Source organism: Sebastes fasciatus, chromosome 23, assembly GCF_043250625.1.
Source record: "Sebastes fasciatus isolate fSebFas1 chromosome 23, fSebFas1.pri, whole genome shotgun sequence".
In the NCBI taxonomy this organism is placed as follows: Eukaryota; Metazoa; Chordata; class Actinopteri; order Perciformes; family Sebastidae; genus Sebastes; species Sebastes fasciatus.
Window position 1 is genome coordinate 14,485,348 of NC_133817.1, and position 26,974 is coordinate 14,512,321.

Consider the following 26,974-nt stretch of genomic DNA (forward strand, 5'->3'; position numbering starts at 1 on the left):
CTCATTGGTTGACAGAGAGCTGCTTCTGTGGAGAAAGTCTGGTGTCTGGAGGAGGCATATCTGTCCTTGGGAAGCAGAGATTTATACCTTTTTATATATATTTTTGTCACGATTCATTTCATGTCACCTAAAGGGGGGCTTCGTGTGAACTGGCAACTCACAGTTTGAACCCCTTTTAACTTTCTCTCTCCAGGGAAACCCCTCGGGATTTTACGCAGAAGGACTTTCCATCCTTACACGGAAGATTTCAGTCTGCTAGAGAGGAGTCAAGTAAGAGAAGTAGAAGGGAAGAAGCGTTGTGGAGTTTTGTTTATTTGCTTCGTGAGTGACACTTTTAAATTTTTTATCGGATACCCAGAGATTTATAAGATGCAGGTAATGAGGACGCGGTGCGCAAAAATGGACACAAAAATGACTCTTGCTGCTGGGATCGAACCTACAACCTTTTAGTCGGACTCTCTCCAGCCAACACCTGTATCACATTAACAATATGGATTACTGTATTTCACCCAGAGCAAATAATCCATTTAACAACTTTTTCTCTGATGGGAATGGATTTAATTTGGTGGTTTCTTTTTTATTATGACTTTCATCTTTACGCGTAATATTCCAGCCACACATCCTTAGCTTGGCTTAAGTGTTATTTTTTTTTTGTGGACATTTTCAATAAAAAAAATTTCCACACTTAAAAAAAAAAAAGGGAGTTGTAGTCTAAAATCTCGTCGGCTCTCATGGGACTGAGGCATTCGTCGCGTTGTTTGCTGCTAAGGCGGAAGATGGCGGAGGCGGACAGCTCGGAGGTAGGTAGTAGGAGACCTTGTGGATGTCCTGCAGACCAGGACACTCTCAGCATGCTTATTTTTACACATTTGACTCGAATATCATGCACACATCTTTATTTTCTTAACATCATCATCGTGATTTCAGTGTTGCATTATGATGGTGTGTGCAAACAAAGCATCTCCACAGCATCCCATCCAGATGTGATCTATAAGTAAACCGCTGGAATTGCAACAGTGATGATGATGTTGCATGCAGGATGTATGTTCTATCGACTGTGTTTCGCTGTCCTTGGTGCTGAAACAGGAAACCTGCATCCTTTTTACTGGCTCCTATCTGAGTCTCCTGTGTGTTTAGTATCCAAGACTACACTGTTAAGAATTTCCCAGTAAAATAACAGTAAAGAACTGATGGCAGCAGCGTTGCCTTTATGTTACTGTGAAAATTAACATTATTATACGGTGGCTGAAATTTACAGCTTTGTACTGTTAATGAAAAATATTGTTTTTTTTTAATTAATTTCACAGTATTTTACAGTTAATTTACTGTTTAAAGATACATTATATAGCACCTTTCTTTTACATTATCTTACTGATTTGTTTTAATGCACTATTTATTTTTTACACACATTTTAATAAACATTATTTTTTGCATAGATGAATACACTTAGCAGGTCACAGACATAGGAATAGTCACACTAAATACAATTAAAGGCACTTGTTAGGAAAAAGGCTATAATAGACTTGTTGACACTTTTCCCAAAAATGTCTGTCTATAGCTGCTACAAGCACAGAATGCAAACCAGTGAAGAGCAATAAAGCTAATTCACTGATTTTACAATCGTGTACAATGTACAAGCCTCACATGTGCAGATCAGGTCCCAGAATTAAAGGAATACTGCATGAAACTGTTACTGATGATACTTTAGACAGTTGATCAGCAGTAAAGTGCTGTTTTTTAAGAATGCATTATAGTTCAGTTAAAAAACGGCCTATGAGCGTAATTTAACAGGTTTTCTTTTGTATTAACAGTAAAGCACTGTTTTTAGCAATAACAGGTTAATACTGTTGAAATCCTGCTGTAAATTAACAGCAATTGTTTACAGTGTATGTATGTGAATTCTTATTATATGAATGAAGCAATGTATCTATCAGTTTTATATTAACATGCACACATTCTTGTCTGCAATTTCTAAATTTCTAATACTCCCTCTTTTCTTTCCTTCTCCAGCGACAGCAGCCTGTCACGTCCCCCCTCTCCCAGTCTGCCCAGCCCTCCTCACTGCCTAAACCAGTGCCTACCACCCACCATGTGCCCTGCAGCCCCCACACGCCTCATGTAGCAGCCCTGGCCAGCTGTCCCGGTCGAGGCAAGATTGCCAAGTTCATCAGCCCGGAGGATATGACATCACGGGATTACTACTTCGACTCCTATGCCCACTTTGGCATCCATGAGGTAGGCAGGCAGGCAGGCAGACCAGGCTTCTTATGTAAGACCGGGGTAAAAAGAATGACACCAGATGTCTAACCTTAACTCGCCCAAGGAATTTCATCCCCGTTAGTCTGGCTCTCTGTCAAGCAGGATATGTCAAACACCTCGGCTAATTTTGATTTTGGTTGTGATCCAAATCTTCTTTCTGTCATAGATGATATTTTATCCACAACTGAGAAACTATTGCATACACTTGATTACAAAGCCTCAGTTCATTTGATCTGAAAATCAATTGTAACAGCTACAAACAGCAAAACAAAGATCCAGGCAAAGTACAAATACAAGCTAAGAGGAGTCCTCCAGCGCTTTCAAACGCAAATTTGAACAGCATCGTATGTTGAAAAAAGTTATTAAAAAGTATGAAACCAAACACTATCGAAAACATGACGATAAAAACATCTCTCAGAAGCTTATAGCACTTCTAATTAAAAAAAAGAAAATTAATACTTTATTTTAAAGGTGTTGCTGATTACATTTTTATGTAGACAAGTATTCAAAAAATGAAATGATACATCCACTGGTGCCAAATAAAAGTATTGGTTTTCCTAAAAAAAAATGTTAGGATTGCGAACTAATCATTACAACAATTTTGACGGGTCAAAAATAAATGTTTTGTTTATGTCTGTGGAAGATATCTGATGTATGCTTCCCACTTCTAACAAGGCTTGGGAGCAATAGTAAAACTACGTTAGTATCACGTGGTATCTCTGGGTTGTCAGTTATTATGGGAAAAAATGGGTTATTCTTAGCATAGGTATCGCCCCCTAAAAACCATATAAGGGCAGGTATTATCATAGGTAACGCCCCCTAAAAACCATATAAGGGCAGGTATTATCATAGGTAACGCCCCCTAAACACCATATAAGGGCAGGTATTAGCATAGGTAACGTCCCCTAAACACTATAGGGAAGGCGTTGTGCAGTGTGCAAATAATGCTGTCAGAAGAAGAACTAAGATAAGATGAGATGAGATAGTATTTATTTAGCCCACAAATTTAATAATCCAATCATTATAAGTACTCTAAAATATATAATATTCTAATATATTCATGCGTTTTTTTATGTTCCTTAACTTTAAAACGTATGTTTCCTTGTGTTGGACAATTTGTGGACTGTGAAAGCAAGATGTTTTTTTAAATCTTGGTAAGAGTGCTCTCAACCCCTTGTAAAACATCCTTTTACCTAAGAGAAAAGAAAACATAAGAAAACATTGGTGAATCCCAGAAATCAATGGGTACTAACAAAATACAAAAATAAGAGGAAATTTGTTTGTATCTCGCTTCCTGCATGAGCCTTGTGTCACTTGGCATCTGTCACACAGTGGTAAGACAGAAGGATATAAAAAAAAATACACTTTATTCAAATATATAAACGTCACATAATGATCCCCCAAATTAGAATAAACTCCAAACATAAAAAATCAGAGGCAGTTGTCCGCCCACGATCTTGTGTAAACATAGAGAGAGGAGAGGAGAGTGTCTCTTAGCTGACAAAAGAGGAGGCTTTTCCATTACCAACCAAATAAAACAGATGCATCATAATAGTCCATGCTCAGTATTCCATAAATGAAAATGATCTGTGTGTCTTTCTCAGCCAGTGAACCGCTAAATATAATTGCAGCGCTATATATATACCCTTTCTAATGACCTTGATCTGCGGAGGAGCGGTGGCGGAAAAGTTTAGGGACCTTTTTTTTTAAAAATGGTGTCCATATTTAGCATGTGGGTCAGGTTTCTTTGTCTGCTTGCAGACAAAGAAAGCGCCCTGATTAGAGGAGGAGTGCAACGCAAGAAAGAAAGACGGGAAAGTGGGATGTGTGAATGGGCTCAGGGAGATGGATATCAGGTTGTCCCCAAAGGCTTTGTGTCGTACTCCTGTCTATTTCAAGAACCTTCGCCACTGTCACAGAGGCTTTTCGGCCTACATACCGCCTTATCTACCTCACTATATCCATTAAAGACATGAGGAAATGTTCATTATGTGACATTATGTGTATTCCTTTGAGCTTTTATATCTTCAGGTACCAGTTCAGTAGCTATGCATGTTATTGAGATGGCAAAAATTATTATGTATCACAGCTATGAGCTCTCATTTCTGATTTAAACAGGAGATGCTGAAGGACGAGGTGCGGACGCTGACCTACCGGAACGCAATGTACCACAACAAGCATGTGTTCAAAGATAAAATCGTCCTGGATGTCGGTAGCGGCACGGGGATCCTCTGCATGTTTGCCGCCAATGCCGGGGCCAAACACGTGTACGGGGTGAGACAGATATATATATATATATATACACCCTTTGGCCACTCCATAGTTTATATTCTACATTAGGATCATCCAATCTTTAAATCTATATGAGAGAGAAAAGCCACACACCTTTCCAGTATCACATTATCTCCCTAACAAATGCCTCTTAAGGGCCAGTTTCTTGTGTTCTGTTGAGAAATTGGTAATCTCTTTCAGACAATCTTAATACGCACAGGGAATAAGAGACATCTGGCTCCCCTCGTCACAGGTTATACATTGCCGGCAGCGTCTCTCCCACAGTTATGTATAATTCATGTACTTTATTACACTTATGGATGGGAGGGCAAAATGATGTATTAGTTTTCACGCCGCGCAGGGTCTGAGATGAGCGATCAGGGACATTAGTGTTTGGATGGATTGGCAGGGTTTGATTAAATTTGTCCTTCTGATATTACCCCAAAAGGTTAACCTACTGTATATGGGGAGGGGAGATGGTAGCTAACACCATTGTAGGTCACGTTCAATGACAAGGACATATATGTATATATATTTTTTTATGACTAAGGAATATTACATATTTCTTATGAATTATTATTACACGGCTTTGTTGAATACTCAATTCTGATTGATTTATCGGGTAAGTAGCCATGTAATAAGCAGGATAATGTACAGCGAGCAGGTCATTGTTGTGAAATAAACCCAGAGAAAACAATGGAAAAAAATGCCATGCAATTATATATTCTTTTTATTTTCCACTTTCACTGAGTTAAATCTTTTAACCAACTTCAGTACTGATCATAACTACCAAATATTCTTTCATTTTCAGAATTTTATCCCTTAGATGTTTGTTTATAAAAGTAAAAAATAAACACAAAAATAAAATTATTTTCTGTATACTAAATGGGGATTTTGTTTTTCACAGTATGGGATATGTCAATGATAAGCAACAAAATTGATTTTGTTGCATTTTTATTTTTTGTGCAGGAAACCAGGACAATAGCATGTACTGTACTTGCCCCCTAGGCAAACATGAGAAAATGGCTTAAATTTTTTTTTGTAAAAACTACAATTATGATGCCATGGCTCTAAATATAATAGAATGCATGATTTTATGCTGTAATGAACGTAGGATAACAAATTGTGGTTTAAATGGGTTTCTAGGGTTGCCTAATGGCATCGGCAAGATTTCACAGACCGGAGGAAAACAACCAATCAGAGCCGAGCTGGAGCCTGCCGTCTCTGAGCAGCTGTCAATCACTCGCGAACTCCGATCAAACGGTCAAACTAGGCAGCGCTGATCAAATATGAATCAATATTCTGTTTTATGTCTTCACACCATTTTTTAGTGTACCGTTTAGCTGTAAAATGAGAAAGTTTGTGACCCGGCAGCCAGAATTTATGCCATATGTATTAACACAGCCAAAATAATCAAACATTTTAAAATTAGAAAGACAAAAACGTCCCTAGTGAGACACAAGGATTAAAATAATGAGAATTGCCTGTGATGTTACTTAGAAACAACGTAGATATTGAAACAGACATTCAACCGTTTCTGCGGTTTTGTGCTTGTGCCTATACAGATTGAATGTTCGAGCATATCCGAATATTCTGAGAAGATCATCAAGTCGAATCACCTACACAACGGTGAGTCGCAGTGCTTTTCCCATTATTACTATTATATTTCTCATATCCGTCTGTCTGAATCGCAGAACAATGCGTCGGCATCTGGATTAGAAGTAGCGTGAAAAATCAGCATATTTCCATCATTACCGTCACACTCGACAATATTAGTCACAGTTCTGATGGTTAACTGGCAGCTCGCCTCTTGATCTCAAATAAGCGCTATCCCCGCCATCAATCAGAATTCCCCTCAGCAGGGCTGATTACCATTGTAAAACGCCACCCTGAACTTCACAGATGGAGGGCTGGCAACAGATGGTGGGTTTCAGATCCTGCACATTTCACATCACGCTTGTTTCATCTTTTTAATTTTTACAATTCGGGTATTTAAAGATGATGGATTAAAAACCCAAAGTGTCAATAGTATCTCTTTAATGTTTTCCTTTTTTAAAATCAATCTCCTACGTCATGGATCAAAGAGGTCAGAGGACAAATTCATGCATTAATGTGACGAAGATGCCGTGAAGTAATTTGTCACCTTGCTGTTTTTGTGGCTCTCTGCACCGCAGTCATTACCATCTTCAAGGGCAAGGTGGAGGAGGTGGAGCTGCCCGTGGAGAAGGTTGACATCATCATCTCGGAGTGGATGGGCTACTGCCTCTTCTACGAGTCCATGCTCAACACCGTCATCTTCGCCAGGGACAAGTGGCTGGTATGGATGGTGCAGCTGGAGGCTTAGCTTAGCCGGACAAATAAGGCTTTTGACACATAAACACAGCAGACAGTGATGAAGTAGAGGATTTACTGTGCTCAGATGCTGAGGTTACACATGAATGATCTGGTTTCTAACCACGGTTGTCGCCTGCAGGGCTTCAAACCCGCCATATGCGATCTTAGATTACATGCCAGGTGTGTGAACAATAAAGGTGATGGATGGTGTGTGTGTGTGCATTAATACCTGAAGCTTTTTTTCTTGCATTCAGAAACCCGGCGGCCTGATGTTCCCGGACAGAGCAGCTCTCTACGTGGTAGGCATCGAAGACAGGCAGTACAAGGACTTCAAGATTCATTGTGAGTCATTTGTTTTTTTTGCCCTCACGTTTTTGTCTCCCCTTCAGCTGCACAGTGCATTATTAATGACCACTGTGCAGATGAAACAAAATCAGAACTCCAGTTAGATATAAAAACTAATGAGCCGTTCTTTATAAAAAAAACAACTGTAGCTTTGTGAAGATTTGTGAAAAAATCTGTTTGGCTGATGTATTATACTGCAGACTGTGAGAAATGAGTAAGTCATTAATAAAAGGTCGGCAGTTATTAATAAAGAGTTTCTACAGCACAATAATTCATCAGGTTTGGGTTTTTAAGGGGACATGTCATGAAAACCTCCCTTTTTCAGTGCTTGTGTTCATACATTTGGATATCTGGAGTGCCAACCAACCCACAAACGTGATAAAAAACAAGCCATTCAGATTTGGCTCCCCTTCCTATGTCACATGCAGGCTCATCAGAATATCAAATCTTCCACAGCTAAATCACCAACTACTTTGATAATCGATTAATCGGTTTGAGTTATTCTTTAAGAAAAAAAAAGTAAAAATTCGCTGATTTTAGCTTCTTAAATGTGAATATTTTCTGGTTTCTTTAGTCCTCTATGACAGTAAACTGAATATCTTTGATTTGTGGACAAAACAAGACATTTTCTAACATTTCACAGACCAAACAAGTAAGTGATTTATCGAAAAAATAATCAACCGATAAATCGACAATGAAAATAATAAAAATTAGTTGCAGCCTTACTTGAGAACTACCTTTGCAAAGGTGCACCATATTTTTTCGCGCAAGCCAATCAGAGCAGACAGGTTTTTTTTTCGGGTGGGGTCTTCAAGAGACAGGTGCTAAAACGGAACATTTCAGACAGAGGGTGAATACAGGTATATTCAGACAGACAGTATGAGAAAAATAAAGCGTTTTTTGAACATTAAAGCATGTAAACATTTTCTAGTAGAAACCTAAAATACAAATATGAACCTGGAAATGAGCATTATATGTCCCCTTTAAGTGTTAATAACATATTGATGAATGGATTTTGGTCAGCAGCCCTCTTGTAGAAGTGGTTCAAATGTCTACAGTAGTAGAGTAAAGCAAGTTATGCTAGGATATACAACAGCCAAAAGGATTTTTCCGAACCTGGCAACCCAGATTATACATAGAAATGCCTTGTAAAATATGCCGTATTAGAAAAAAGTATCAAAAGTATTAGGGCGCCTTGATCCTGCAGTACTTTCTGTGCTCTAAACTGACTTCATGTGTTCAAATATCTATCACAGCAGGAGTGCAGAGCTTAACATTGTGATCCAGATCAAAGCACCAATATTAAAGGTGCCATTCACACTTAGTACTCAGGCACCGAATCTGGGTTAATAACTTCTTTTACTGCACAGGTGGCCTTCTCTGTTCTGGTACATCTACACATGCACATAAAGGTTTTCACATAAATCCCAAAAGGAATTCAGTCTACCCAAACCCCATGCGCTTTTATTTTTAGTTTCCCTCTGCGTCGGTGGCATATTCCACCTTCTCATCGCTCAGACGTTTGGCTCTCTGACAAAGCAAGGTGGAGTGGAGGGACAGAGGGAATGGGGGAGGGAAAAGCCAACAGTGTTTTCAGCCCAAATTATGATATAAAAAAAGAAGCCTGCCAGACATGTTGGAGGAGGCGGAGGAGGCCGGAGTCTATTTTCAGGAGGCCTTGCCTTTCTCTACATATAGGGGCTGGATAGACAGAAAGACAGCATGAGTGCGGAACTCTTTTTTCCTGGCAGGGTTTAAGTGCTTTGTTTTATTTTCTCTCCTACCTTGGTGCTGACAGCTTGGCAGGAACAGAGAGAACAGAGCTTTGCAAAGTGTAGAAAAAATTCAGAAAGTAAAAAAATAAATAATAAATCTGTGCGTTTGTATTCATATGGGTGCTGTTTATGTTTGTGTATACGCACAGGGTGGGAAAACGTGTACGGGTTCGACATGAGCTGCATTCGCAATGTGGCCATCAAAGAGCCTCTGGTGGACGTGGTGGATCCCAAGCAGGTGGTGACTAACGCCTGTCTCCTAAAGGTTCGTCCTTGACTACAAGCATCTGTCTTTCATGCCATATTCATTTTATACCTTGAAAAGCCTGCGTGTTTGAGGTATACACCCAAACAAACAAGGATTTTCCGTCTTTTGTGTTCTCTCTAGGGCTGTCAGTCGATTCAAATATTTAATAGAGATTAATCGCATGATTGTCCATAGTTAATCGCACATTTTTTATCTGTCAAGTATTTAATACTCTTATCAACATGGGAGTTATGCTTGCTTTATGCAAATGTATGTATTTCTTAATTATTGGAAATCAATTAACAACACAAAACAATGACAAATATTGTCCAGAAACCCTCACAGGTACAGCATTTAACATAGAAAATATGCTCAAATCATAACATGGCAAACTCAGGCCCAACAGGCAACAACAGTTGTCAGTGTGTCAGTGTGCTGACTTGACTATGACTTGCCCCAAACCTGCATGTGATTATCATAAAGTGGGCATGTCTGTAAAGGGGAGACTCGTGGGTACCCATAGAACCCATTTTCATTCACATATCTTGAGGTCAGAGGTCAAGGGGACCCCTTTGAAAATGGCCATGCCAGTTTTTCGTCGTCAAAATTTATCAGAAATTTTTGGAACGTTATTTAGCCTCCTTAGTGACAAGCTAGTATGACATGGTTGGTACCAATGGATTCATTAGGTTTTCCCTAAATCTGCTAAGACTATTTTCTAGTACATGATAGAGGTTTCTGTTTCCGTGCTTGTTCACGATGAACAGAGGATAAGAGCATTCAGGGAGGTGATAGCTTTTTTTGTTTTGTTTGTCCCCTTTACCTTTCCTTTCATGGCTGTATCCTTCTCTCTGCTTTATATCATGTTGTTCTATCTCATATCTTCATTCCTCCCTCTCCTTTTTTTTTGTTTCATATCATTCCGTAGTCTAATTTCTCCCTCTTAATCACGTCTTCTCACCCTTCGTCTCCTGTCACATTCTCTGATTTAACCAATGTCATGCCTCACTCTTTTCGAGCGCATAGGGAGGTCTCACTCTGTCTCTGTCACACAAGAGCAGACACTGAGTCACCAGTAAGCACCAGCCCTCCTTTTGTGTTAAAAAAAAGGTGATTTATGTGTTAGGTCACTAGTTAGTTAGTGACACCGGCCGGTCTAAAATAAATGAATTCTCACTGTCTGTATCTCTTCCACATGTATGTATATATTCAGGGCTTATTCACCCCCTCTTCCTTTGCTGCCAGACACTTCACCCCGTCTTAATTCAAACTGCCACTCATTCCTCACACGCTAAAATTACAAAGTCGCTCCCAGGGACTTTGTAATTCCTCCTACAATTTGCTGTACATGACACCGGCCTGGTATCATTGGAAAGGACAGAAGTGTTAAATCGCAATCTGTCATGCCGACGCCACATGGCCGAGCGATCCGTAGCCCAATAGGCCGGGGCGAGATGAACAGTGTAAAAATCCTTAAATACGACATCATCTACATGCACTCCTATCCTATTTTTGGAGCCACAGTGATGCCTGCCAGGTAACACAATGTGAATATGTGGCCGTATTCATGAGGCAGTGCTCGATACGGACACGAGCGAACACACACACACACACACACACACACACATAGCCTCCCTCCCTTGTAGACTTGAGGGAGGACACCCACACAGCATGTGTACTGTGAGCAGGGCTGCGTTCGCCAGCCATGATTCAACCTGTGGGCTTTCACACGCAAACGCTCACACATGCACAATAATTACAGTGAATAATCAAGGGAGGATTGACACACACACATGTACTGCATGTGTGTGTGTGAGAGACGGCGAGTGGGTGACAACTTGTGCTTGTACATGTGGTGTGACTGAATTGGAAAGAACAGAGATCTCTTGAAAGCAGTCTTTTACCTAATGGAAAAATTACAATCTGAAAGCAAATTCATGGGACCTTTAAGAAATGTGGATTCTCGTGATTCACAACATGAGCACAAGTAAACAGTCTGAACTGCTGACAAAAAAAATAGATATATTGTTGCATGGAAACTGCGTAGGGTGTCAAATCTGGCTTTCTCTACTACTGACAGAGAGCCATGTTTAACAGATACAGGATTTCTCTTCTCTGCAAAAGTGTTTTATAAAACCGTGTGTCTATTTGCAACAGGATTAAAGAGATTATTGTGAAGCAAAATAAATATTTTTTTGCAGGAAGTGGACATCTACACTGTGAAGCCAGAGGACCTGACCTTCACTTCAGCCTTCTGCCTGCAGATCCAGCGCAACGATTACGTCCACGCCCTGGTCACCTATTTCACCATCGAGTTCACCAAGTGTCACAAGAAGACTGGCTTCTCCACTGGTGAGTATAGTGTCTGTTTACACATAAACACATTCATAATCAGTCCCCAAATCCTTCAGCAAAACCACTCACAACTTCTGCTTCACCGTCGACAACTCCACTCCGTCTCCCTCCCCACACATCTGCAAACCTAAAATTAATTTTCGACAGCAACCTCTCGTCCGAACACAACGTCGACTGCCCTTTTTCCACCTTCAAAATATAGCTCATCTCCGCCCATCACTCTCGTTCTCTGCTGCCGAAACTCTGATCCATGCTCCATCCTTCATCATCCAAAGTAAACTAAATAAACTCCAGTACATCCAAAACTCTGCTGCTCGTCTGCTCACCCATTCTGCTCCCACCGATGATCACATCACCCCTGTCCTCCAGAACTTTCACTGGCTCCCTGTCCCACAACGCAAAGTTTGAGCATATTTTTTATGCTAAATGCAGTACCTTTGAGGGTTTCTGGACAATATTTGCCATTGTTTTACATTGATAATTGATTTCCAATAATAAATATATACATAGATTTGCATAAAGCAAGCATATTTGCCAACTCCCATGTTGATAAGAGTATTAAATACTTAAAATCTCCCTTTAAGGTACATTTTGAACAGATAAAAAGTGTGTGATTAATTTGCGATTAATCACGATTAACTACGGACAATCATGCAATTAATCGCTATTAAATATATGAATCGATTGACAGCCCTATAAAGCATACAACAAAAGGACAAAGGTGAAGGGGATTTAAAGAAGTAAAGGTGAGAGGCAGCGTTTTCTTTCCACAAACATCCCTGTTGTGAGCAGTTTTTTATTTGAACTACTTTCTACCAAAGAAATGGTTCTCGGAAAACTGTTGAAAATGGTTCAGCAAAGGTAGAAATCCCAAAGGCAAATCCCAAAATATCTTCATGACTAGATACCACTAGAGGTGAATGCGAAAATTATGTTCTTTAACATTTAAGTAGACCAACCGCTTAGGCTTTGATGTCCAGAGAAAACATGAAAAGTACACGGAGAGTGTAGCCAGTAGATTCAGTTCCCACTCTCTGGTCTACCCTACAGTGAAATATTCAGCCAATAATTCAAAATGGCTCTTAAAATATTTGAGCACATTCATTTTTCAAGCTGTAAATCAATCATCTTAGCACTTGGCTGCACTCTGCTGGTGTTACATGAGCTGACCCCGGTGGTGGAATCACCGAGCGCTTCTGGTAACGTCGAGGACGCCTATTATAGAGAGAGTTGCTAAGCTGTTATGTAAGCTTATGTTAATACATCCAGCGCTTACATAATATCGTGTAGAGGAGGTGGTTCTATGTTTGGCTGAGTCTGTTGGGCCTGAGGCTGAGCATCACTGAAGGAGTTCTCTCCTATCAGCCTCAGTATTTCTCCCACCGGGTGAGCCGGCTTCAGCTTCTTTGCTATTAAATTTCTACCATGTTAAGGTGCCAATGGGCGCCGAGTGCCTATTGAAACCAGTACGTTTTGTAAATTGTATCATATCTCATGCTCTTCTTAACTTCTCTTTCTGCTTTACTCCTTTCCTCATCTTCCTTTTCCTGTTTCCCTCTTGCTCCTCCTGTCCTCTACCTCAGCTCCAGATGCTGCCAGCACACACTGGAAGCAGACAGTGTTTTACTTAGAGGATTACTTAACTGTCAAGAAGGGAGAGGAGATCTTTGGCAGCGTCGCTGTCAGGCCCAATGAGAAGAACGTGGTAAGACTCATAATAAATAGCCACACAATTTGCAATATATTTAGATTTTCTGGCAGAGAATTACTTCTATATGGAACATCTTCATAATTTTTAACGTAGTGAAAATGTAGTGGAGTAAAAAGTACAATATTTGATTATGAAAATAAGAGGAGTAGAAGTAGAAAGTTCAGTAGTATGAAGTGGAAATACTGAAGTACAGGTACCTCGATTTTGTGAAGTTGAGTTGAAGTTGAAGTTGTAAAAAAAATTATAATTTTTTAGATTATTTATAGGTTCCCTTTCAAAAGCTCTTTTAGTACTGCTGTTGCTTATGCAACTACCACAGTATTATTGAAGCTGCTATTATATTACTACTGCTACTCATGAATAAATTAAATGTTACATCTAAAAATTAAAAAAATTAAAAAAGATTTTTGTTTCGCTACTTTTTTACCAAGTGGATATTTCTGCCATTCATTTCTTAATTAAAGGGGACCTATTATTCTTTTTGTGTTTTTCTCTTTCCTTTAGTGTGTTATAGTTTATTTTGTGCATGTAAAAGGTCTGCAAAGTTACAAAGCCCAAAGTCAAAGGAAACACTGCTCCTGAACTGCCTGAAACGTCTTGCTTGAAGTCCCACCTTTCCTTCCTTAACGTGGTGATGTCACCAAGTAACATGTTTGCATAATACCTGCCTAGCAGCTAGTTTGACCTCATCCAAAGCTAGTTAGAGTGGAGCTGGAGCGGATTCTGAGGTGTTTGGTTTGGTTGACCAATCACAATAGAGTGCCAGCTGACCAATCAGAGCAGACTGGGCTTTTCAGGAGGGCGGGGCCAGGAGCTCAAACAGAGCGTTTCAGACTGAGGGTGAATAGAGGTGCTGCAGGACAGCCGGTATGAGAAAAATAAAGTGTTTTTTGAACATTAAAGCATGTAAACATGTTCTAGTAGAAACCCGAAATACAAGTGTGAACCTGATAATAAGCATATTAGGTCCTCTTTAATTTATTTAAAAATTGTTTTATCATTTGCAGCGTGACCTGGAGTTCACCCTGGAGCTAGACTTTAAAGGACAACTATGCGAGGCCGCCATTTCCCACGACTATAAAATGCGTTAGGAACAACAACAACCAGCCAACCGACTACCCTCAGCCCCTCTCGACACACTCGGAGAGGGAGGACGGCACCGGCTCTCCCAACAAGCATTCCAGTTGGCCAGCGAGGGTCGACCATCTGATTGGATGCCATCATGACAGCACCTAAGTGATGTCATCAGAATAGGCAAGTATCTATCAGCAATAGTGCCATCACCTGTACCAACTTGATCGACTCGGGCACATCGTTGAATGTAACATCCTAAATGAACTTGATTTTTTTTTTTCTCTCTCTCATTAGTTTCTGGAAATTGTATGAATTCTGAGTATACATTTATATTGCTAGTGCAGCTAATTGGAAAGCATTGATCTGCGTGATGTCGAGAGGGTTAAAGCGCCGTCATCATCTGTTTTTCCTTTAGTCATTTGTTACGTAATTATATAGAAGATGCAGTAATAAATTGTGGTTGATTTGATTTATTATTTGCAAGTGATTTTTTTGTTTTTTGCTTCATTGATTTCAGAAAGGTGTGAAATGTAATTTCTTTATTTCTTTAATTGAGGATAATTCAGAGCAAAATGTACTTTGGTGCCAGAATAAAAACAGAACAATGCCTCAGAACAGTAACAAAAACAGATGCAATATGTCATGTACCACTTTGTTTTGATCGGACGAACAAAGAATATGAAACGAAAAAAAGAAAAGATGAACACGATGATGAATAAAATGTCAAAGAATCAGATTTTTCCTCTCATGATTTTCAGCTATTTTAATGAATTCCAAATAATTTAGTTCAGTTTTACCTTCAACATAAAATATGACTACATTAACATATACTACATCAGACAAATACAGAGAAATTAAAGGGATAGTGTGAGTGTTTTGAAGTGGTGTTGTTATGAGGTACTTATCCATAGTCAGTGTATTACCTACAGTGGATGACGGTCGGCACGCTCCCAGTTTGGCCAAGCAGATAGGAGTTACCACACGGAAGCAAAGCCACCATACTCCATTGAAATAACATGTAATTCTACCTCGCAGAACAAAGGGTTTGCTGGTCTACAACAAGGCCTATTAAAAGAGGCTACGACACGGGTCATGGGGTATGCGGTATAACACATGCGCAGTGTAACTGGAGCTGCGGTCGTGCGTTGCGATTGGCTCAATTTCTGAAAGAGCAGTACACTGCTTTGCTTCAGTGCGGTAACTCCAGTGTGCTTCTCCAAGCTGGTGGCGTGCCGACCGTCATCTACTGTAGGTAATACACTGACTATGGATAAGTACCTCATACAACCCCACTTCAAAACACCCAAACTATCCCTTTAAGACTTGTAAGCTAGCATTCATTTATGAAAAAGCTACACTATATTCATTATTTTTCTCTCTCGGGTGAAGGTTGTTATTAAAAGTAATTATAATACAGTTTCTATTTTAAATCTTATAGACAGCACTACTGTGATTTGGCAACACAGCATTATATACAGGAAACGGTGCAGCACCTTATGCTTTACTTTAGACAAGCTCTTCCTCTGAGCCTCATCATTTTAACTCATTTTTCGTACGGGCTACACAGTCCTTCGTGTCCACTGAGCCAAAATGAAGACAGCTTGTTAAAAGACACACGTCTTAGAACGCTGCAAAAAGTGATGTAGAACTCAGTAAATTGAGTTTACACTTCACTTGCAGCAGGCTTTCTTCTTTACGGGCTGAGCACTCAGAATGACTGTGGTGTCTCTCACCCTGTCCTCCTGCTCCATTAGCACTCTGAGTGAAGACAGAGACACACACACACACACTGCATGAGCCAACAGCACACACATCAATTTCCTGACAAAAGGTTTGCAAGTACAAAAGGTCATCGATCATTTTATCATGCATACGACGGCTGGTTGTGCAGTGTGTCTGTATGGTTTGTTCCTCGACAGCATTGATCTTACCTCGCCAGGTGTGTGAGGGACTCTGTCACATTCTTGGCGGTGTAGGCGCTGACCTCAAAGAACATCACCTTGTTTTCCTGCGCATGGATCAAAACAGAATTATGATTTTGAATGAGCACGTAAAATGAAATGATTCACTCAAGCTTTGAATGAAACTCACATAAGCCAGTCGCTCAGCCTCTTTGAATGACACCTCCCTGTCTCCATCCATGTCCATTTTGTTGCCCAAAAGGAGGATGGGAATCCCTTCTCCTGCTGCTTCCTGAAAAAGAGTAGTCCAATGATTTAGTATAGCCCTTTTCACAGGAGACATTTGAGAATCTATAACACAAAAAATAACTTTAAAGACTTTAAAGTAATAGTGCGACATTCTGGGAAGACTACAAATGATATAAAGCTGTAAATACTGATAAGCATCAAGTGAAATAAAATCAGTGTTTGCTTCATCGGGTCAAAGGTCAGACCTGGACGTTGGTGAGCCAGGGTTGCACGGCCCTGAAGCTCTCCTCCACCGTGACGTCGTACATCACCACCACGCCGTCCGCCTTGCGAAAGAACTGCTTGGTTATGCTGCGGTACCTGCGTCAGTGACAGAATTTGACTGCCACCACATTGAGCTACTGTACACAACTACAAGTATTATATATCTGAACTGCACCTAAACAACTACCACTGTAATATTGTCTTGAAAAGATGTTTTTATATAAGAGTGTAACAAAAGTGACTTCCATCAGTCAATCCATTCAGCATACTTCATAATATTACACAGAAATCCACGTTAATTGTGTATATATTTCAACAAATCATACTTTTAAATAATCTACAAATTCTACACTAGTATGTGTTGTTTTGTTGTGTACTTACTGTAGGAAAAATACACTAACGTACACTTGAAGTAGTTTGCTTATTAGAGTACTTATTTAAAGTTTAGTACGCTAAAGTACTACTAGAGGAATAATACTTTTTAAAGTAGTACAGTGAAGCACACGTTTAATATATTTTTCAAGCACAAACAATAGTATTATTATTATTTCTGTTTTGAATTAACTCATTAATTGACTATTATAATTATTGTTTTCCTTTATTTTTTAATTATTATTTATTTATTGTTTTAATTGTGTTATTTATGTATTGTTTTAATTTTGTTATTTATTTATTTTTAAGAGTGTTCTTCCTGTGTCTTTTGACATTATGTTTGTTTATATAGAAAAGAAGCATGGTAATACCATGTTTTGTTATCTTTGAAAATAAAAACATTTGAAACAACAATATATTTTTCAAGCACTTAAATTTAGCACCAAAATAGTGTGCTTCAAATGTACTTGATATTTAAGTATACTGCAAGTATACTTAAGTTTAACCTGGGATTACAAAAATACTTACTGCAATAATAAATACTATATATAATATAATAAAAAAATAAATAAAACTATAATAAAAAACACAATATTATATTATTCATACATTAAACGCTAATGATTTCCATACTACACCTATTAATGATATATTGAATTTATCTTTATTTTCCCAGTAAACTTGCACATCCATGTTATGTTTTAAGTAAAAAATATCCAATGGCTTCACTTGTTTTGTGTCTAAAAAAATAAATAGAAACTCACCTCTCTTGACCTGCCGTGTCCCAAAGCTGCATTGCTATCTGCATATTGTCCAGGGTTAGAGTCTTCACACTGAAGTCAATACCTGATCAACACACAACAAAGATCAATATAATATAACCAGGATAATTATTAATTTCTTAGTAGAAGATAGTAATAATTATCATATTTATTTTAAAGTTGATTATATTCATTGTTTTTTTTACAAAGCAACAAAGACAAAAACGGCCAATAGGTGGTCTGGAGAGACGTGATACTAACTGTGCCTCATTCCAGAGGAGAAGGGTTGGGGGGGGGGGCAAAGTGGAGATAACAAGGCTCGAGTGAGGATTGGGGAAAGATGAAAGCAAGGAGAAAAATTCATCATAAGTGACATAATCTGCAGTACAATGTGTGCCAGGGCTCTTAGACAGGCAGTGTGACTTCACAAGCCCTTTCATGTGATGCTAAGTCACCCTCCGATCTTCTGTGTTAAAGCATCCGCAAACACACACACATACGTACAACACAATATCAGTACAATGTTTCTCTTCTCACCCACAGTAGCAGTTGTGGAAGGGTGGAAACGGCCCTCGCAGAAGGAGCGGAGCAAGGAGGTCTTGCCTACACTGGAGTTTCCAACCAGGACCACTTTGAACAGACGGTCCGGGGCAAACAGGGCTCTTTCTTTTGTCTTCTGAAAACACAGAGAAAAACACAGAGAGACAGAAAAAGAAATTAAAGGTTTTGTTGATAACATTTTTATTTAGATGAATGTTTAAAAAAGAATGCGACATCTAGTGGCCGAATGTTATCAATGTTATCAATAGCATCTTTCATTTTCATCTGGTTCAGGTAATAACATACAGTATTTGGAGCTGTGGGCATACCTGCTGGGTCTCCTTCCCGACAGGCTGTCCTCTTGGAGACAAGGGCGTCTTTTTATAGCGGGATCTCCTTCCCGGAGGCGCTTCCGCCAACACAGGGACGTGATGAGAGGATGGGGTGGCGGTGAGGTCTGCTGCCATGACAACACTTGTTTCAGAGTCACTCTGCGCTTCATCTTCCTCCTCATTGTCCCCCTCGTCGTCCTCCTCGCTGAGCTGGTGCAGTAAAGGCTGAGGCCCTCCGAGGAGCAGGTGGGGCAGGTGGTCCTCCTCGATGGAGATGACTCTGCGGAGGGGCCAACCGTCCGGAGGGGCGTCCAAGCCGTCCTCCTCCACCCCCGCTGTCTTCTTCTTAATGTCCACTTTTTTTGCTCTCTCTCTGTCTCTCCCCGTCACCCTCTTAGCGGCGGCTATCTTGCCAGGTGACTTTTTGGCTTTTGCCTTCACGTCGTGCACTTTGGATGCAGCGGGGTTGACGTAACCGTTGGCTAAGCCAGAGTTTTTCTTTGCTGCGGGGCGTTGTTGACATGCGGGGGCGCTAACGATGGAGGTAGTGGTGGCGGTGGTGGTGGAGGAGGAGGGCATGGTGGCAGTGGTGGTGTCATCCTCACTACAGGAGGAGGAAGCAACAAACACGATATGAAGGTGCTCTATAGGCAAAGCCTCCAGAGACTGGTAGGACCCGTCCACCAGCAGTGGGGCTCTTTAAAAAAACAGGAGAAACAGAGGATATACTGGGTCAATTCAGACGGAAATCTGGACTCAAATGTTTCTAATTTTAAACAAAAAACCTCAATTCAGTTGATTATAGAATCAGATATCCTCTGTTTTTCCTCCTTTCATACATGATTTTCACATCAAACTGAGGCAGAAATCCTCAGGAAACACTTTGCGTTAAAGATAAATGAATCACCTCTTCGCTGGCTGGCTGGTGTCGTCGAATATATTGGCGAGGCCCGATCTCTGCTTCTGCTTCTTCCTGAGTGAGGTCCGAGGCTTATTTAAACAAAAGGGGGGATGTATGTTTGTGTTACAAAAAGGTATTTTATCAATCAGGTGATGGCATGATCAACTCAAATAGATGAATGAATACTCACTACGCCGCAGCATATGTCTCGCTCATCCTTTAAATGTTTGTTCATCTCTCTGGGAAGATTGAAAAGAGAAATTAATGAGATCTTTTTTTTTCCAAATCCTTAAACTTACTTAGCAACCAGAATTTGTGAGGTTTTGCCAATTAGGACTTAACCAAAATCCAAAAGGATTAAACTACAACCCAGATTTGAAGTGATCTCATGAGACGTCATACCTGAGGAGGTCAAGCTGCTTCATGAGACTCTGCTTCTCTCTCTGCAGTCCCTCAGTTACTCTGTACATTTCCCTGAAACAACACAGAATGACTCTTATAAACGATTGTTAATACAAACAACACTCAAACATGTGCATAATAGGCGTGTTATACCCACATCTCTTTCTCCTGTTGCAGTCGGGCGGCCTGCTCCTGCAGCATGGCCAGCTGCTCCTGGGCCAGCCCCAGGTCCTGGCTGGTGCTCTCCAGCGCTCGGGTCAGCTCGTCGTTGGTCATCTTCAGCTTGACGTTCTCCACGTGGCTCTCCTGCTTCTCGCTGTCCAGCTCGGTGCACTGGAGCTCTAACTGGAGGGGGTGGGAGAGGGGAATATTCACAGGACTGAAAATGCTCTAATGCTGGCTGAGTGTGCTTCTACAGTAGAAAAGGGAACTGTGCGGCTGCTGTTAAACTCCTCCCTACAGCACTTGTTATTGAGAGGGAAGGATTAATACCATCAAACACACTTTACCATAATAACACACATCCTGAATGACTCACATTTTAGTGTATTATGCCTTTGTCAAATGTTTTAGCGGTTTAAATTGACCTAAGTGCAAGAATAGTATTAATCTTGTGTTATTTTATCGAGTCTTTTGTCGTGCGGGAGTTCCATCAAGCCATTTCTTAAAGGGATAGTTTGGGTGTTTTGAAGTGGGGTTGTATGAGATACTAATCCATAGTCAGCGTGCCAACCGTCATCTACCGTAGGTAATACACTGACTATGGATAATTACCTCATACAACCCCACTTCAAAACACCCGAACTATCCCTCTAAATATAGTGGCATTCATTTCAAAGGAATGTTGACTATGTACACGAAGGGATGTTGTTGTCTTGAGTCATGAGATGTGTTGGGAAATATTATGCACTCACCCTTTTCTGCTTCTGGAAAAGATGGTCCAGCTCTTTCTCCTTAGCAGACAGCTGGTGCTCCATGTCTTGGCTGCGCACCTGAAGACGCTCAGAGTCCTGCATGGCCAGAAGAAGAAAAAGGTTAAAAGGTCAAATAGGGACATGATTAAGATCCCCTCTAGACTAATACAAACTCTGCACAGTGAAGGCCAAACATCCCAGTGAAGAAAAAATAGACAAAACACATTTTCAAGCAGAGGAGGACTTTTTAAACATCTTGCCAAAAATCACATTTTGTGCTGTTAAATTTGTTATTTTGTACCTTTAGTATCAGCCTGTCTTTCTCGTTTTTGATCTGCGCCTCCATCTCTTCGTATAAATAACGGATCTCACTGTCATGTGTCGCAGCCTTCCTGCACAGAGGGACAGCAGAGACTTTATGGTTATTAAGACACAATATAATATCTAAGAACAGAGCAGCATTGTTGTCTAGGTCAAGGAAAATACTTGAGCGCACACATACCTGCAGACACACAGCTTAATTTTCAAAAGAATACTGAGTGGTATTTACATTCCCTCTGACCCAAACAGCCAATTAGTAAAGCTGCTACGCAGTACCATGCAGTGCCATGGGAAAACTACCATACGTATGGTTTTACAAACAGCTTAAATCACACTGATATTTTCTGTACCGACACCTGCAATTTCACGTTACCTTCAAATATGCTGATAGGGAATCCAATGAAATATATTGACCTATTAAAACTTCTTATTGCTTTTCATGTCTTCACAGGCATAGAATGACTGGATTTCCACAACAGAAATGGTCGGACTTCAGAGCGTGCCTCCAGATTAGTGGTCATTTGACACGGATAAAGGAGGTTGTTCTATAGAGAATTACAGGTAAATCCATGCAAACACTCTCAGGCAGCGGGTCCAGCATGTGTTAGTAATATAAACACACTGTTATGTCACAGATTCTTTAGTTGACTAACAACAGAGAACATTTGGTTTACGTGGTACATAAAGTACAGTACTTAAACACTTTTAAGTGTGGGCACCAATTGAGAAATGTGCCCTTTTTTAAACCCAGGATCCATATTTACTGTTGCAGCAGTAAATAAACAATGCGTTTCCATTTGATTCTCCTTCCTGCATATCATATGTTCATGTTTCCCTTCCCTATTCATTCCCTTCCTTTCTCTTATCCTCTGATTTTTTCATTCCATCTTTCACACTTCCCAAAAAAGAGTAAAAACACCACAGTTGAAGGGAATATTCTCTCTTTTTTTTTTAGTCATGAGTGCATTTGTGTCCTGTCAACACGCTCTCATTCCAACTCGTCACGTTGCCGCTTTGTCACGCACCTTGGAGTCACATTAAATTATCTTTTTATTGACGTTTTGCAGGATATATAGCAAAAGTGCAGCGCTGTTTGGTAATCAAATAGGAATGACATGTAAGAGTATACATTAATAAATTAATAAATAAGTCAAGATAAAAGATGTATATAATCTGTGTATATCTACAATAAATCCCTCCCCGGTCACTGCTGAAAGCTAACTGTCACGCCAAGGACTTGCAATGAATGAGTGACTAGTGTATGATGTAGTCAAGCTGCATTTAATAATCAAGTATTTACAGGGTCTGGAATGTATTAAAAAAAGTGGCCCCATGCTTTCAGGAATTTCCCACGTGAATATTTTAGTGAGTATCTGATTTGCTCAACTTTTAAAGCAGGACATGATGTATTTGATGCCCTGGGAATGAATGAATGGTCTGGTCCTGTCTTTCTACCTCTCGAGGGCGCTCTCCATCTCCTTCTTCTCCTGGTGGGCGTCTTTGATCTGGTGGGTGACCCTGGCCAGGAACTCCTCGAAATTGGACAGGAGGTGAGGCTCATCTCGCCTGAGCTGGGCCCAGAGACTGCGCACCTCGCCTGGACTGGAGAAGACACAGAGAGGGTTTTTCATGTCACTTAATGTATGGATTATAGTAGTCACACAGCATGTGAAAAATATATATACACACATTAGGATTTGCAGTGATTACACTCACTCCTCAAACACATTACTGGCTCCCAGGCTTTCCAGCAGCATACAGAAGTGCCCCTCCTCCTCGTCTTCACCTCCTGACAGCTTGGCTTCCCATTGGCTCTGATAAAGAGCTTCCTTGGCCCTAAAGACAGGGCCGGGTGACTGATTTTGGTCATCGGCCACAGAGATCCTCCGGCCATGCAGGAACTGACCTGATTACACCCACACCGGGTGGCAGCACGCATTAATGGGTGGTTTCTCCATGAAAGCGACTATCTGAATTACTTTCTACTTGACGCCACATTTGATTATCATTTAAAGAGGACCTATTATGCATTTTTTCAGGTGCATACTTGGGTTTTGGGTTTCTACTAGGACATGTTTACATGCTTTAGTGGTCAAAAAATGCTTTACTGTTCTCATACCGGCTGTGTTGCAGCACCTTTTTTTCGCTTCTGTCTGAAACGCTCTGTTTGAGCGCCCGCCTTCCTGAAAAGCCCACTCTGTTGTGATTGGTCAACCGAATCAAACTCTTCGGACTCCGCTCCAGCTCCGCTCTAACTAGCTTTGTTTGAGGGCGTGCCAAACTGGCTGCTAGGCAGGTATAATGCAAATGTGTTACTTGGTGACATCACCACGTTACGGAAGAAAAGGCGGGACTTCAAGCAAGGCGTTTCAGGCATTTCAGGAGCAGTGTTTCTGGTGGGGAGAGTAACTCTCTTTGGCCTGAACTTTGGGCTTTGTAACTTTGCAGACCTTTCACATGCACAAAGAAACTACATACCACGCTAAAGGAAAGGGAAAAAGCATAATAGGTCCTCTTTCAATTTTTAGAAGAAAGTAAGCTCAATAAAGGCCTCTGATGAGAGGACACCTACTGAATCCAGAGGAGAATACCTCCAGCGTGAGGTAACCAGCAGAGTCTTTATCCAGAGAGTCAAACACATCCTCCAGCTCCTCCGCAGACAGAGGCAGCTGTCTGTGGAGCCTCTGCCAGGAAAACATAAACACACAGGACATTTAAAATGCTGTCGTTCTGAGCTGAACGGGGAATTATCAGCAATACAAAACATGAGGAAATTTATGACACTAGAACTAGTAAATTAATAAATGTCACCAAAAAATTCTGAGCTTTAAATGTGCCATATCTGGCTCTGTATTATTATAACTGAGGCACACAGAGCGCAGAATAAACACTGGCACAAAGTGGCTGTTTTATTATGTGTAGCTGAACAAAGCTTTTCTTGGAAACCCTGAGCACAAACAACAGCAACAAAAGGCATGATGCTCACAAGGGCCCTGTCCTAATTAACTGACAACACAGCTTGGACATTGTTAGCGCTTTGAAGAGGCTTGTGTGTATTGTTCCTGCCAGTAAAATTATGCGTGTGTGTGTGTGTGAGAGTGAGATGAACCTATACTCATAAACATTTCCATCAATGGTGCTACTCTGCCACTTCACCGGCTGTTTGAGAGCGCTGAGTGGGTGAAGGGCTCCTTTAACAACGGTGATATAACGTGAAAAAAAAGAAAATTCTCAGAATCAAGCGAAAACGGCCACCATGACACTAAAGTGTTGCCCGCTTGCCATTCACTGTCATTAAATTATACCACAGGGAAACACGTGGCACCTCGACCTATTGCTCCTCTTAGTGGAGGCTTAATGCATTTGCCGAGCAGCAATACATTTTAAAAGAAAGAAAAAGAGACAAGAAGTGTGACAAGAAAAAACCTTTCTAAAGAAGATATTTGTGCTTTAAAGGAAATATATAAAATCATGTTGAGATGATTAAAGAATTAGTCCAATAATTAATTAGTCAGCAGAAAATTCAATGGCAAAAATTTTGATAATTTATCAGAAAAAAATGCCCCCAAATTTGCTGAGTTCAGCCTCTAAAATGTGCATAATTTAAATTTCCTACCCTTTAAAGGTGCATTGTGTAGGATCTAGTGGCATCTAGTGGTGAGGTTGCACATTGCAACTAACCGAAGCTGACGCAAAAACGTGAAAATTGTGAATGGCACTATCTAAAGCCAGTATTTGATTTGTCCAAATTAGAAACATGGCGGACAAAAACACAACGAGTCTTATTTCCAGGTGGTTAAACACTAAAGAAAACACACTTATTAATGTTATATTCCATTCCTGCCAATAGATCCCCCTAAATGTTACACACTGTTCCTTTAAAAACACCAAACAATTGATTGATTAATTGATTGTATTCAGCATCTTTAAGACAATAATCCTAAACTGGAGCTCTAAAATCATGCCATCAGTATCTCCAATAGTATTCAGACTTAACTTGAGTCGCTCCATCCAACTTCAACCTAACACACACACTTTAACAACACACACATACACAGCTTCTCTAACCCTCATATCGGTGCGGGTGATGAAGCCTTTGCCCTCCACATCGCAGGTCTGGAAGAACTCCTTGGTCTTGTCCAGCAGGGCGATTCGACCCCAGTCTGAGCGCCTCCTCCCTGGGTTCAGTCCGAAGCCGTTCACCCTGCCGTCCTCCTCCATGTCTGGGACTCTTTTTTTTTTTTTTTTAAAAGAAGCAGCACGGTGTGTGTGAGTAGGATTTCAGTCGCAGTCAGGAGTGGAATCAGACATCAGGGCCTCCTCACTGGCCCTGCATCCAGCGCTCTGGGGCTCTTACAGTCGCCATGACGACAGAGACGGGAAGTAGCATCAGATCACTGATAAGTTTTGTGGTTCATGAAGATACTCGAGGTTCCTGTGAGACGGAGAGAGAAATAGCACAGCAGCTTACTAAAAGGGACATTTTGAGAAAACTAGTCTGGTTACACAAGAACATTAATGCAACAGTGCCACACTTTGTTACAACTATACAGTACTTCCCCTTTCTAATAAGCCAGTGAACAAGGTATGTAAACATTGTGTTGAGGATTATCTTAATACCCCGCCATACAGAACACATGACAGCATAATGCCTGCAAGACTGTGGGGAGCCGTTACCGAGAGGCAGCTGAATTCAGAGCTGCGATGCACCCCCCCCCCTTAACAGAAGTGTTTCTGGTTTTGTCACCACAACTTCATGACTCACTCAGACAAGGTTTTGAAGTACCATCTCTTTTGCGCTGCTAAGAGCTAGAAATAGGAGAGACAGATACGAGATTTTGAAGTGAAGATATGTCAACTAAGCTAAAAAGAAGTGTTTTATTTGTTAGTAGGCGAGGGCATTGGGTTGCAGCTTTGCAGCAAATGAAACATAATGTTAAAAAACTGTAAATTAGACACTGCTTAGTGTCCTGAAAGGACTTTTGGAACACAAATACATTCCCCTTCATGCACAGGCCTCAAGTATGTTACGCTCTACAGTATAATATTACTATCAAAACACTGTTTCTAAATATGAAGCATGAAGGATATGGAAAGCTTTGGGCCTTTTCTTTACAACAAACACTACACTTTCTGCTCCCAACCTTCCTACTTTAACCAGCTTTAATATACTGCAGTGAAGTACAAATGTGTCTTTAAATAATAAACCAGAAACAAAAAGGAAAAGGTCTTACCTTTTTCTTTTTTCTTTTTAAATGATAAGCACAAGAAACTGAAGCCACCTTTTTTTCCGCTCTCAAGTGTCAACAGAGCAGTGAGCGCGCTCTGTGTTTAGGAAGTCTTGCCTCACAGATGAATGCTAGAGAAGTCATTCTGCAACCATGTGATGTCATGAGGAAGCGGCCGGAGGGCTTTTTCAGCCTGCGTCCACGCGCTGCTCCAACACTTCGAGAGAGAGAGAGGGTTGCAGAGGGTGAACTCTGTTTAAGCCAGCTACCTGTATGCAGCATGTTTATATATGTCGCCTGGCAACAGCAGACTCAAGACTAGTATCTTGAATGTGTTATTTACAGGGGTGTCATTGCTAAAAGTGACTGCTAGGCAAAGTTGAACCAGAAAATGATAGACTTTAAAGTAATTCTAAGG

The 26,974-nt window shown here is 40.5% G+C and overlaps 2 protein-coding genes across 7 annotated transcripts; one reads left to right on the forward strand and one right to left on the reverse strand.

Moving 5' to 3' along the window:
* On the forward strand, window positions 1-15,107 carry prmt8b (protein arginine methyltransferase 8b). The gene is made up of 10 exons (XM_074625057.1): window positions 1-800; window positions 2,011-2,235; window positions 4,378-4,533; window positions 6,096-6,159; window positions 6,705-6,847; window positions 7,119-7,206; window positions 9,134-9,249; window positions 11,433-11,583; window positions 13,170-13,291; window positions 14,305-15,107. The coding sequence occupies exons 1-10, from the start codon at window positions 732-734 to the stop codon at window positions 14,386-14,388; spliced, it is 1,218 nt and encodes a 405-aa protein (XP_074481158.1). The 5' UTR covers window positions 1-731; the 3' UTR covers window positions 14,389-15,107.
* Window positions 14,896-26,950, reverse strand: cracr2ab (calcium release activated channel regulator 2Ab). 6 transcript variants are annotated; one of them, XM_074625053.1, is made up of 18 exons: window positions 26,563-26,950; window positions 25,397-25,763; window positions 23,901-24,012; window positions 23,045-23,234; window positions 22,784-22,930; window positions 21,309-21,399; window positions 21,008-21,103; window positions 20,251-20,438; window positions 20,094-20,165; window positions 19,882-19,930; window positions 19,698-19,780; window positions 18,788-19,394; window positions 18,456-18,591; window positions 17,922-18,003; window positions 16,767-16,881; window positions 16,463-16,564; window positions 16,303-16,379; window positions 14,896-16,129 (listed from the first exon to the last, which is right to left on the reverse strand). In XM_074625053.1, the coding sequence occupies exons 2-18, from the start codon at window positions 25,547-25,549 to the stop codon at window positions 16,042-16,044; spliced, it is 2,388 nt and encodes a 795-aa protein (XP_074481154.1). In that variant the 5' UTR covers window positions 25,550-25,763; window positions 26,563-26,950; the 3' UTR covers window positions 14,896-16,041. The 6 variants fall into 6 exon arrangements, 5 of the variants coding, with proteins under 5 accessions (XP_074481154.1, XP_074481153.1, XP_074481152.1 ...); XM_074625052.1 differs by having other exon boundaries at window positions 18,456-18,594; XM_074625051.1 differs by having other exon boundaries at window positions 15,956-16,129; window positions 18,788-19,487.
* Between the last annotated feature and the right edge of the window lie 24 nt (window positions 26,951-26,974).

Bases quoted from the DNA above. Each gene is read 5' to 3' on its own strand.
- cracr2ab (XM_074625050.1), bottom strand. From the start codon at position 25,549: ATGGAGGAGGACGGCAGGGTGAACGGCTTCGGACTGAACCCAGGGAGG. The intron at 24,013-25,396 runs GTTAGAGAAGCT...TTTTCCTGGCAG, and splicing joins TCACCCGCACCGATATGAGG to AGGCTCCACAGACAGCTGCC. The intron at 18,595-18,787 runs GTATGCCCACAG...CTGTGTTTTCAG, and splicing joins TCGGGAAGGAGACCCAGCAG to AAGACAAAAGAAAGAGCCCT.
- prmt8b (XM_074625057.1), top strand. From the start codon at position 732: ATGGGACTGAGGCATTCGTCGCGTTGTTTGCTGCTAAGGCGGAAGATG. The intron at 801-2,010 runs GTAGGTAGTAGG...TTCCTTCTCCAG, and splicing joins CGGAGGCGGACAGCTCGGAG to CGACAGCAGCCTGTCACGTC. The intron at 2,236-4,377 runs GTAGGCAGGCAG...TGATTTAAACAG, and splicing joins CCCACTTTGGCATCCATGAG to GAGATGCTGAAGGACGAGGT.